At 46.6% G+C, this 13557-nt stretch overlaps 1 protein-coding gene across 1 annotated transcript in view; it reads right to left on the bottom strand.

The window, feature by feature from the left end:
- Positions 1–13557, bottom strand: part of UNC80 (unc-80 homolog, NALCN channel complex subunit) — a 146648-nt gene that overhangs the window by 67624 nt on the left and 65467 nt on the right. Inside the window, exons 24-26 of the mRNA XM_038766433.1 lie at positions 4660–4798; positions 2561–2657; positions 371–541 (exon numbers count right to left, since the gene is read on the bottom strand). Coding sequence (XP_038622361.1) covers positions 371–541; positions 2561–2657; positions 4660–4798 — 407 coding nt within the window. The remainder of the gene's footprint in view (positions 1–370; positions 542–2560; positions 2658–4659; positions 4799–13557) is intronic.

Here is a 13557-nt window from a genome sequence, read left to right as displayed (position 1 = left end):
ACTGTCCAGGGGGCCAGTGAGAGGGCCGAGACCTTGAGGCAGGAACCTCAGAGGGCTCATGATGATGATGATGATGGCTTTTGTTAAGTGCTTACTATGTGCAGAGCACTGTTCTAAGCGCTGGGGTAGATACAAGGCTAATAGGTTGTCCCACGTGGGGCTCACAGTCTTAATCCCCACTTTACAGATGAAGGAACTGGGGCCCAGAGCAGTGAAGTGACTTGCCCAAAGTCACACAGCTGACAAGTGGCAGAGCTGGGATTCGAACCCATGACCTCTGACTCCCAAGCCTGAGCTCTTTTCCACTAAGCCATGCTGCTTCCTCGAGCGGGCACCATAATCCCGAACGGCTGCTCTGGGGAGGACGGACCTGGTCAGAGCTTCCACACTGTACAGGAGGGCCTGCAGGGAGGTGGCCAGAGCCGCCGTGGCAGCGATCTCTTCCCGGGCGGCCGGAACCGTCTCCACCTGGGACGTCTGTCTCTTCAGCTTCTGCAGGTAGCATGGGACTAAGGCTTCCAAGACCATCAGCATCTGAAGACTGATCAACACCCCCAGAGAGAGAACAGAAGTCACCTTTTACATTCTCCTGTACCCTTTGGACGTTCCTGCTCGAAGAGCAAAACTCCCTTCAGGATAAGATTTTGGGGTCCTGCAGTTGACGCCTAAGGTCAGGCTATTAAAAATGCCAATAGAACACCGCTCCTATTGCTAGCTGGGTCTGCTGGTGGCACTCAGAAGCTAATTGGGTTTGGCTGCCCAGGACTGCCTCTTGGATTCCAGGGGCAGAGGACAGCTTATATTTGGGGGGCCAAGTAGACTCTGGAAACTCAGGAAAAAGGGAGCTGATGGACACGGTGTCCCGTCTAAGCCGCATGCCAGCAAGGAAGTACAGCCCATTTGAAAAGGGGAACTTGGGAACGAGTTTTCTAAGGTAGCACTGCTGATTGCCATTGCCACCAGGCAGCCTTTCAGCGGCTCTATAGTGCGACGCTGAGGCAGGGATGGGAGACCTATAATAATAACAATAATAATAATAATAATTGCGGTATTTGTTAAACACTTACTGTATGCCAGGCACTGTACTAAGTGCTGGGGTGGATACAAGCAAATCAGATTGGACAAATTCCCTGACCCACCTGGGGCTCACAGTCTTAATCCCCATTTTACAGATGAGGTAACTGAGGCACAGAGAAGTTAAGTGACTTGCCCAAGTCCACACAGCAGACAAGTGGCAGAGCTAGGATGAGAACCCCATGCTCTTCTGGCTCCTAGGCCCGTGCTCTATCCACTATGCCACGCTGCTCCCCCACCACCACCCCACACAAAAATCCTATAAAATCCCAAGACAAAAAATGAAGAAATGGCAGATCCTCAGGAGACGGCCTGACCAGGAGGATGGCCTGCTCAGGGAGATGCTCTGCTTGGGGAGATGGCCTGCTTGGGGGGACAATGTACCCAGGGAGATGACCTGCTCAGGGAGACAGCCCACCTGGGGAGATTGCTGCCCGGAGAGACGGTCCACTAGGAGAGACTTACACCATACTTCACCTCCCCTTAGCACTTAATGTACTCACCTGTAAACTCGGGGGTTTTGTGTTTTAGTGTCTCTCTCCCCAACTAGATTGTAAAGTACTTGATGGCAGGGATGTGTCTACTTACTCTATTGTATTGTACTCTCCCATGTGCTTAGTAGAATGGTCGGCATACAGTATGTGCTCAATAAATATCACTGATTGATTGATTGATTGACATAGTCTGTGCCACATAGAGCTCTTAAGTTAAGGGGGTGGGGAAAAAGGTATTAAATCCCTGTGTTACAGGGGAGGAAACAGGCACAGAGAAGGTAGGTGACTTATCCAAGGTCACACAGCAGGTAAATGGCAGATCCGAAATAGAACCCAGGTCCTCCTGATTCCCAGGCCACACAAATAAGTACTCAATAAACACCTTTGATGGATTGATTGAGACCCACATGACCCCACAGGGGCTATGGCAGGCACTCGGGCAAACCTAATGATGTCATGGCTGCCATTTTGTAGATTTAAAGGTTTTCTCTGGGAGGATCCCTGACCAACCCCACTCCTCCGACTTAGACCACAGCGTTTTTGTGGGACTTCCCAGTCTGTACGAACTTTACCACCTCCTCTCTCCCCTGCTAGACTGAAACTCTTTGAGGGCAAGGAGCATGTCTACTAACTCTATGGTACTCTAGTAAGCGCTTAGTACCAAGCTCTGCCCAGTAAATACTACTGACTGATTGACTGACTGACAGATTGATCTCCGGTGGTGACAGAGGGAGAGTTGGTGCTGGAAATTTCAGGAACGGACAGCGAAGCATGTGGAATCATGTGAGGAACAGATAGGGGACAGGCCAGCTGAAAACTGGACTGGATGGTTGAAAATTGGCCATTTTTTTCCCCCTACCCGGCAACAATTCTAGCCGGGACTCAAACATGTTCTCTTTCTGCAGCCCCTGACTCTCCGCATCACTCAGGTCCCCCGGAGTGCCCAGTTCAACCCAGCCCAGCCCAGCCCAGCCCAACTGGGGGACAGTTACCTGCGGAAAGACTCGGGAGCATATGCCACCACGGTCACGCACAGCTTGATGGCTTCACTGATGGAGAAGGTTAGGTCTTCGTTCCCATAGCAAAAATCTGAAGGGGCAGAAGGTCAAAGGTTAAATCTGCAGGGGACACAGAAGAGCTGGTTCGGAGCCCTGTGTGTTTTCTCTCAGGCCTTCCCTCTGAGACACCCTAAGGGGGAGGGAGGCAGAGAAATCAGCAAAAGTAGCTAGACGTCCAGCTACTGAGGCGAGTGCTTGAAAAGACCCTGAATGAAATGGAAATGAAAAGGGTTTAGTAAAGTGGAATGGCCATTTAATCCTGCCTTTGCCACAATCACTAGTCTCATTTTCCATGACCTAAGACTTTTACAGCATTTTTGAGCGCTAGGCTGAGTGAAGAAAACAAATCTAACCTGGTTCATTCATTCATTCATTCAATTGTATTTATTGAGTGCTTACTGTGTGCAGAGCGCTGTACTAAGCGCTTGGGAAGTACAAGTTGGCAACATATAGAGACGGTCCCTACCCAACAGCAGGCTCACAGTCTAGAAGGGGGAGACAGATCTCAAAACAAAACATATTAACAAAATAAAATAAATAGAATAGTAAATGTGTACAAGTAAAATAGAGTAATAAATCTGTTCAAACATATATACAGGTGCTGTGGGGAGGGGAAGGAGGTAAGGCGGGGGGGATGGGGAGGAGGAGAAGGGGGAGAGGAAGGAGGGGGCTAATGGCCAGTGAGGGTGGGAGAGCTGGGAGGGGGCAGGGCTGGGAAAGGTTGGTTAACACCGGGCTTCAAAGCGGGATAGAGCTAAGGGACTGAGGAGATGTAGGAAACTCTCCTGGAGGGAACTACATTTCCCAAAAGGCAAATGGACTCAATGCCCCTGAAGTTCTAAGGCAGGAACTTTTCAAAGGTCAGAAGGCCAAGTACCGTTTCACGGCTCTAGGTCAGATGGGCTGGCTCCCTCCCGTGGGATGCACACTTGAGGTACAGCTTGCCATTTGCTGGGCAAGAAGTGTGGGCTAGTGGAAAGAGCACAGCCCTGGGAGTCAGAAGACCCGGGTTCTAATCCTGACCCTACCACGTGCCTGCTGTGTGACCCGGGCAAGTCACTTCACTGTTCTGTACCTCGGTAACCTCATCTGTAAAATGGGGATTCTCAATATCTGTCCTCCTTCCTACTTAGATTGTGAGCTCTTTGTGAGACAGGGACTGTGTCTGATCTGATTATCTGGTATCTTCCCCAGAACTTAGAACAGTGCTTGACATGCAGTGAGCCCTTAACAAATATCACAGTTATTATTATTACTTCTTCTTTAGATCTGTGTTGATCTATTAACACTTGTTTATCTTTTTATATAGTACTTGTTAAGCACTTACTTTGTGTCATGCTCTGTTCCAAGTCCTGGGATAGATTTAAGTCAATCAGGTTGGACACAGTATCTGCCCCACATGAGGCTCAAGTCTAAGTAGAAGGGAATAGGATTTAATTCCCATTTTACGACTGAGGAAACTGAGAGGCACAGAGCAGTTCGTTGACTGGCCCAAGGTCACACAGCAAGCGAACGGCAGAGCATTCATTCATTCAGTTATATTTATTGAGTACTTACTGTGTGCAAAGCACTGTACCAAGTGCTTGGGAGAGTAGAATATAACAATAAACAAACACATTCCTTGCCCACAATGAGGTCCTCTGACTCCCAGGCATGGGAGGCTCTTTCCACTAAGGCATCAAAGTGCTTAGTACAGTGCTCTGCACACAGTAAACGCTGAATAAATAGAATTGAATGAACAAATGAACCTCATTTGTTAGGGGTCAGGGATTGGAAAATTGGGAAATCCTCTCTGTCATAATGCGTCCAACCTTCACCACATGTCTAAAGGAGTCTCTAACGAGAAGGGCACCCACTGGGCAGCCACAATGCAGACTAGCTGTACCTGCCATCCAGGGAGGGAGGGCACCCGGATGGATGGAATTAGGGTGTGGCATGGCCCTGATCGCACCACCCCATTTTTCACTGCCCCCAGTGAATTACATCCTAGCTCTCCAAGGCCAGCCGGCTTACAGACGCAGGGCGGTTTTTACCCAAAGATTTGAGGGGTTTCTCGGCTTTCACCAGTTCCAAGATGTCCAGTGTATCGGTGGTTTCTCCCTCCAGGGACTGCAGTAGGTCGAAGAGGCACTGGGAGGAGACGCCTTTGCTGGGCCCACTGTTGGCCGCATCCTGCGGAAGCAATGAATTGTTCCGTCAGTTCCCGCTTCCGCCCCGAACCCCGGAGGACTGCGCTTCAGATTCTGATGTCCAGTCCAGGACCCTCCCACTGGCTCGCTGTCCCACAGCTCATTGCTTGCTTGGCAGATTGTGGGCTGAGGGATGGATAATAATAATAATAATAATAATAATAATAATAATAATAATAATAGCATTTGTTAAGCACTTACTACACATGAAACACTGTTCTAAGCGCTGGGGGGGATACAAGGTGATCAGGTTGTCCCATGTGGGGCTCACAGTCTTAATCCCCATTTTACAGATGAGGTAACTGAGGCTCAGAGAAGTGAAGTGACTTGCCCAAAGTCACACAGCTGACAAGTGGCGGAGCCGGGATTAGAACCCATGACTTCTGACTCCCAAGCCCGGGCTCTTTCCACTGAGCCATGCTGGAAATGCAAATGGAAATGGAAATGCAGTGTCACTGCATCGATTAGCCCCTCAGGACCGGCCACTTACCCCAGAGTCTTTGGTAATAATAATAATAGTAATAATAATAATAATAAAAAAATAATAATAATGGTATATGTTAAGCTCTTACTATATGCAGAGCACTGTTCTAAATGCTGGAGTAGAGCCATGATCCAGAAGTGGCTGGTCTTGAAAGGCTAATTGGATGCAGTGACACTAGCCACCCTGAGTCCAGAAGAGCAATCACACCATGACTTAACCATTCTAGCCTCCTCGCTCTCTGCAAGTCACTGGACCTTCCTCAATCAATCACATTTATTGAGCACTTACTGCATGCAGAACATTGTACTAGGTGATGGGGAGACTGTCCCCTGCCCGTAACGAGCTTACAGTCTAGAGGGGGAGACGGACATTGATATAAATAAATAAATTATGGATATGGACATAAGGGCTTTGGGGTTGAGAGCTGGGTGAATAAAGGTGCAAATCCAAGGGCAAGGGTGACACAAAAGGGAGAGGGAGGAGAGGAAACGAGGCTTAGGGAAGGCTTCTTGGAAGAGATATTATTTTAATAAGACATTGAACTGTGCCTCAGTTTTCTCACCTGTAAAATGGGTATTAAATACATGTCCTTCTTCCCGTTAGTCTGAATCCAAGGTAGGACAAGGACTATGTCTGTTCTGATTGCACTGAATCTACCCTTAGCACTTACGAGAAGCAGCGTGGCTCAGTGGAAAGAGAACGGGCTTGGGAGTCACAGGTCATAGGTTCTAATCCCTGCTCCCCCACATGTCTGCTGTGTGACCTTGGGAAGTCACTTAACTTCTCTGAGCCTCAGTTACCTCATCTGTAAAATGGGGATTAAGACTGTGAGCCCCACATGGGACAACCTGATCACCTTGTATCTCCCCAGCGCTTAGTTATTCCATTAGATTGTAAAATCCCTGAAGGCAGGAATCACTCTATTGTGCTCTCCCAAGCACTTAGCACTTAGCTCTTAGTAAGTGCTCAACAAATACCAGTGATTGCTTTAGCCATCGATAAAAATAATAATAATGATGGCATTTATTAAGCGCTTACTATGTGCAAAGCACTGTTCTAATCGATAAGTTGCAGAGGAAGGAAGAAACCTTTAGAATTGACTTTGGGGATTCTTGCCCTGAAGTTTTATTTCTTCAAGATGATTGGCCCAGAGGCTTTTCAGTCTCTCCTCTAAACAAGGGATTCCAGCGGGAATTCCAATTGTATAAAAGTGCTTGCTTCCTTTCTTCTTTTTTATCCACGCTTCCCCTTTCTCTCCCTCTCTTTCTTCTTTCAGAGTCTAGAGGCTCCTTTACCCTCTACCTAAAAAGAGCCACAAAAATGCAGATGTTAACAAGGCTTAAGTGAAGGTCTCAGATTTCTGTTGGGCCTTGCCATCTGCAAACAACGGTTGGAAGGGAAGAGGTAGTGATGAAGGCAAAGGTGCTAAATCGAGGCCCTGCCCTGGGCTCTTCAAGCTCCACCTCCAGGAGGGATCTTGTTGATTCCGAGGTTAGGAGAGGCAGTGAATTCATTCAATCGTATTTACTGAGCGCTTACTGTGTGCACAGCACTGTACTAAGCGCTTGGGAAGTACAAGTTGGCAACATAAAGAGACGGTCCCTACCCAACAACGGGCTCACAGTCTAGAAAAGGGAGACAGACAACAAAACAAAACATGTGGACAGGTGTCAAATCGTCAGAACAAATAAAGCTAGATGCACATCATTAACAAAATTAATAGAATAGTAAATATGTACAAGTAGAATAGAGTAATAAATCTGTACAAACAAATATACAGGTGCCGTGGGGAGGGGGGAGGGGAGGAGGAGAGGAGAAAGGGGGCTCAGTCTGGGAAGGCCTCTTGGAGGAGGTGAGCTCTCAGTAAGACTTTGAAGGGAGGAAGAGAGCTAGCTTGGCGGATGTGTGGAAAGAGGGCATTCCAGGTCGGGGGAGGACGTGGGCCGGGGGTCACAGGTGAGAAGGAGATACAGTGAGGAGGTTAGCGGCTGAGGAGTGGAGGGTGCCGGCTGGACTGTAAAAGGAGCAAAGGGAGGTGAGGTAGGAGGGGTCGAGGTGAAGGAGAGCCTTGAAGCCGAGAGTGAGGAGTTTCTGCTTGATGCATAGGTTGACTGGCAGCCACTAGAGATTTTTGAGGAGGGGTGCAACACACCCTGAGTGTTTCTGCACAGAGATGATCCAGGCAGCAACGTGAAATATAGACTGAAGTGGGGAGAGACAGGACAATGGGAGTCAGAGAGGAGGCTGACGCCTGTGCTCACAGGGCAGGCATGTGACGGAGCTAGGCTTAGAACCCGGGTCCCCTATCCCCTAGTACCTCTCCAGCCATTTAAGCCAGACTGTAGAATTGCCATTCTCTGCGGTTTTCCCCTTTGCCAAACCTCCCACCCCTGCCTCAGTTTGCCCGCTGCTGATTGCTGGAATTGCCCCAGAGATATTGCTGGAGTGAGCGGGGGGGTGACAGTTCCAGGAACTAACCATCTGGGCTCCCATCCTCATACCAGTCGCCCATGGTGCTCCCGCTGTCTGGAACACTAGAATATCTGTGCCTGGGGCAGAGGGCAGTTCTCTAGGTTCCTGGTTAGGATGAGTAGTGCCAGGCCTTACCTCCCCTCCTGTTCTGTCCATAAGAACCATCTTTTCCTTTCTCCTCTGCTTTCCCTGAGCTACCTCCAGATGCAATTTGTTGGAAGTGCAATTCTCCTTTTTCTGTGCCACATCATCTTCTTTCTCCTTAAAGACTTTCCTTTGCTATCCCTCATTTTAAAAAATGGATAACCTGCCTTTAAGTCTTCAGCTACTGGTGATCCTTTTTGGAGTAATGACCACTACTTGCTGTTTAGAGGGTGCAGAGAGGAAAATAGAAAATTTAAATATTAATCAACCAAATCAATGGTATTTATTGAGCACTTACTATGTGCAGCACACTGAACTGTTTGGGAGAGTACAATACAACAGAATGAGCCATCAATTTCTCTGTCCATAACAAGCTTACAGTTGTTATACCTGTTTAATTAAACCCAGCACTTTATTGTCATCAATGATGATTAGAGAAGCATCAATTGGAGAAGCAGCATGGCTCAGTGGACAGAGCACAGGCTTGGAAGTCAGAGGTCATGGGTTCTAATCCAGACTCCGCCACTTGTCACAGCTGTGTGACCTTGGGCAAGTCACTTCACCTCTCTGTGCCTCAGTTCCCTCATCTGCAAAATGGGGATGAAAACTGTGAGCCCCAGGTGGTACAACCTGATCACCCCCCCCCAGCACCTAGAACAGTGTTTTGCACATAATAAGTACTTAACAAATAACCATCATTATTCTCATTAATGGTGTTTACTGAGCACTTAGTGTGTGCACAGCACTGAACTAAGCATCTGAGAGCCAATAATCCAACAGAATTAGTAAACACGCTCCCTGCCCACAATGAGCTCACAGCATAGGGGAAACTTTATATCGATCAGTGGCATTTACGGAGCACTTACTTTGTGCAGAGCACTGTACTAAGGACGCTATAATAATAATAATAATAATAATGATGATGGTATTTGGTAAGCGCTTACTATATGCCAAGCACCATTCTAAGCGGTGGGGTAGATCCAAGGTAATCAGGTTGTCCCACATGGGGCTCACAGTCTTCATCCCCACTCTACAGATGAGGAAACTGAGGCACAGAGAAGGAAAGTGACTTGCCCAAAGTCACACAGCTGACAAATGGTGGAGCCAGGATTAGGATCCACGACCTCTGACTTCCAAGCTCGTGCTCTTTCCTCTAAGCCACACTGCTTTCCTAAACATTATAAATATTAACTACATAGTTTTAAAGTTAAAGTCCAGGTGGAGGTTTTAAACATCAGTGGAATTTTTCTCATCACCTTTAGCAAGTTTTCCTAAGTGAAAATAGTTTCCCTTTTTTAAAAATATTTTTTTAAATGGTACTTAAGTGCTTACTACGTGCCAGGCACTGTACTAAGTGCTAGGGTAGATACAAACCCATTAGGCTGGACACAGTCCCTGTCCTACATGGGGCTCACAGTCTTAATTCCCACCTCACAGATGAGGGAACTGAGGCCCAGAGAAGCAAAGGAACTTGCCCACAGTCATGCAGCAGATAAGTACTGGAGCCAGAATTAGAACCCAGGTCCTTCTGACTCTCAGGCCCATGCTGCATCCACTAGGCTGCTTCCCCTCCTTTTTCCTTGAAATGCCAAGAACACACAGGGGCCAGTGAAGGGCAAGCCATTTAAACCATGAGGCCCATGAAGGGCAAGGACTGCATTTAATTCTCACCTGAGTATTCTCTCCCAGGGTTTAGTACAGTGCCACAATCCAAGTAAACACCTAATAAGCACTATCACTTCTACCCCACCGATAGCCTTCCCACCTCCACCAGATTTCACCCAGCAGCTTTCCGTGAACGTACCACAGGAATGATTTTGAATGATTCATAAGGAACCGCATCCCCTGGCCCCTTGCCTGAAGGTGAGCCAGGGCAGGAAGAGGATGAGCCCAACTAGTGACCTTGGGCAAGTCACTTCACTTCTCTGAGCCTCAGTTACCTCCTCTGTAAAATGGGGATGGAGACTGCAAGCCTCACATGGGACAGGGACCATTGTCCAGCCTAATTTGCCTGTATCCACACTAGTGTGCTTAACAAATACCAAAATAATAATAATAATATTATTAATAATATTATTAAGACCCGCCGGCATGGAAAACACAGAGCAGCAGAGGCCAAAGAGCTCCTAAAAGCCAGTAACATAAAACTCTCCAATGGCTCAACCATACCCGGAAAAGTTATTGCTTCCAAATGTAATTTCAAAAAGGAGATACTCTCAAAACTCGAGACTTATTATTATTTTTTTTAATGCGTAAGCTGGCATCACATTTTGGTCCATCCAATTTTACACTGTATTTTCCCATCATCCTTTTAAACAACGTAGAGGACAATTTTCTTCCCGGAAAGCTGTATGAGGATTTATTGGTTTCTTGCTCCGACCCACGTACCTTGGGCTATATTTTGGGTTTTTACCTAAACAGACTCAGGATTTTGCCTCTGGCAGACAGCCCAACCATTCATTTGAGAGTCCAATACAACCTACAAGTCTCACAGGCGATTTTGCAATTGTGGAAAATTTCACATAACGCGTCCCCTGTGCTATAGAGATTCAGGTTCAATCCTGACCTGAATTGCATCACCTAATTCCCATTCTACTCATCTGACCATCATTTTGATAGGGTTTAGCTGCTCTGGACAATAGGAATTCTTCAAGATATCTCGACGTTTTATTCTTATCTCAGCACGGTCGTGCGAAGAAATACCTAGCGAGATGAAATTGCCTCGTGGAAACCACTTCTTTGTACTCCCTTTCCCACAAAAGGCCAACCACACAATTCCCAAATTCATTCTGCAAGTGAAATGTTTTCTGCAAATTTAGTCTGCACACTGATAAGCAGCATGGTCTAGTGGATAAGAGCCCAGGCCTAGGAGTCAGAAGGACCTGGGTTCCAATCACAGCTCTGCCACTTAATACTAACAATAATCATGGCATTTATTAAGTGCTTACTATGTGCAAAGCACTGTTCTAAGCGCTGGGGAGGTTACAAGGTGATCAGGTGGTCCCACAGAGGACTCACCATCTTCATCCCCATTTTACACATTGAGGTAACTGAGGCACAGAGAAGTTAAGTGATGTGTCCAAAGTCACATAGCTGACAATCGGCAGAGTCAGGATTTGAACCCATGATCTCTGACTCCAAAGCCCGTGCTCTTTCCTTGGAGCCACGCACTTGTCTGCTGTGTGATCCTGGGCAAATGATCTCACTTCTCTGCAGCTCAGTTCCCTCATCCGCAAAATGAAGACTGTGAGCCCCATGTGGGACAGGGACTGTGCTCAACCTGATTAGCGTCCATCTTCTCCAGTGCTTAGTCCAGTGCCAGAAAGAGGTAAATGTAGCAAATATAACATAGGTAAATATAAATAGGTAAATACAACAAATCTATGACATTCAGGTCTGGGAGGGAAAAGGCCTACGATCACACACTTTGTGACAAAAAGGCTTTAGGAACAGCTTACAGCTTAGGACTGGAGGTATTTCAGATTACCCTGCAGCTACCCCAGCGCTTAGTACAGTACTTGGTACATAGTAAGTGCTTTAGGAGTACCATAATTATTAACATTCTCATGAAAAAAAAAACTTGAGGGAAAACAATGGAGACCATTAACTCGTCTCTTCCAAGGCACATTCAAAAAATAACAACAACAACAACAACAACAACAACAACAACAACAACAACAACAAAACTCGGCTGCTTTCTATCAGTGTGTTTGAGGCTTGTGATACAGAAGTGTGTTTGGGTTTTTTTCTAAATGGTACTTGAAGTGCTTACTCCATGCCAGGCACTGTACTAATCAATGGGGGTAGATACAAGCTAATCAAGTTGGACACTGTCCCTTTCCCATGTGGGGCTCACAGTCTTAATCCTCATTTTCAGATGAGGGAATTGAGCTGCAGAGAAGTGAAGTCATTTGCCCAAGGTAACACAGCAGACAAGTGGAGGAGCCGGGATTAGAACCCAAGTCCTTTGGGCTCCCAGGCCCGTGCTTCTAATCCCCTGGGCCACGCTGCTGCTTTTATCAAAGTATCTTCCAGAGAGCTGACCAATCATTCAACCAATGGCATATATTGAGTGCTTACTATCTGCAGAGCACTGTACTAAGCGCTTGGGAGAGTCCAATAGACAAAAGAGTTAGAAGGCATGTTCCCTGCCCACACAAGCTTACAATCTAGAGGGAGCAATGCAGGTGTGCCTTGATCCTGAGGGAAGGCCAATTTCAAAACAGTACAAGGATGCTTTCATATTTAACAAGCTTACAGTCTAGGGATTTAACCCTCGGAGGTCAACAGAGGTTTGGGAAGCAGAGAAGTGAAGAAAGAATTCGTTATTCAAAAAAAAAAAATCACCATCATTACTGCAAAACAAACAAACAAAAATTTATCCTAGGAGGATGTTATCTGCAGGGACATGGGCTGTCAATAACGACATCTGCTATTTCTACAAATCATCATCCTCCTCAAAAGTATTTACTGAGTGCTTATTGTGTGCAGAGTACCGTACTAGGCATTTCTGGGCTCATATTTCTATTAAAAATTGTGGCAGGGAATTTTGAAAATTTGAAAACGGTTAATCTCGAAAGGGCTCCAAGGAAACCAAACCAAGCTACAGTGATCCGGAGAGATCGGAAAGTAACTTTATGACAACTGAAAATGAGAAGTAGTGTGGCCATTCTAGTGGGAAGCAGAGGGGCATAGTGGAAAGATCCCAGAACTGGGAGTCCAAAGAACCTGGGTTCTAATGCCGGGTCCGCCGCTTGCCTGCTGTGCGGCTTTTGGCAAGTCACTTAACTTCTCTGGGCCTCTGTTACCTCCTCTGCAAAATGGGGATGAAGACTGTGAGCCCCAAGAGGGATAGGAACTGTGTTCAACCTGACAAACCTGTGTGTACCCCGGTGCTTTGTACAGTGCCTGGTACCTAGTAAGTGCTTAACAAATACTATTAAAAAAACAAAAACAAACAAAAAAACCCACAGTGCTCTTAATGTGGTTGGAGTGCATATTTCCTGGACTGAAATAAATCTGAGGTAACAGTAAAGTTTAAACACCAGCAAAGAATAATTCCTGGGTAACTCCTCTGTGAACATCTTCTAGGAAAGGGCTTCCCAAAGAAAAACAGCACATCGCGTGCCGTACGCAACAAAAGACGAAAGAGCAAATAGATATCAGGATTAAACTTTACATATAAAATCCCCTGGCCACCGGCATTCTAAATCTCTTCCAGACTATTCCAGTGTTTGGCACATAGTATACACTTAACAAATACCACCCCTATGGAAATGTGGATCTGACTCTCAGACCCAGCCCTTAATCAATCATATTTATTGAGCGCTTACTGTGTGCAGAGCACTGTACTAAGCGCTTGGGAAGTACAAGTTGGCAACATAACACAAACATCCCTTACACAAACATCCTTACGTTTGGCCATTTCCCTTATCTGGAACTTATTTTCAGGTGTTGTCTCCCCTTCTATACTCTAAGCTCCTTGTGGTCAGGGACCGTGTCTACCACCTCTATTGAATTTTACTCTCCCAAGAGCTTAGTACAGTGCTCTGCACATGGTAAGCGCTCGACAAATACCTTGTGGACTGATTATTTCTTTAGAAATCGAAGCCCAAAGGCAGGATCCCCTCACTTTTCAAAAG

Source organism: Tachyglossus aculeatus, chromosome 25, assembly GCF_015852505.1.
Source record: "Tachyglossus aculeatus isolate mTacAcu1 chromosome 25, mTacAcu1.pri, whole genome shotgun sequence".
NCBI lineage: Eukaryota > Metazoa > Chordata > Mammalia > Monotremata > Tachyglossidae > Tachyglossus > Tachyglossus aculeatus.
This window is presented reverse-complemented; position numbering and strand designations above follow the sequence as displayed.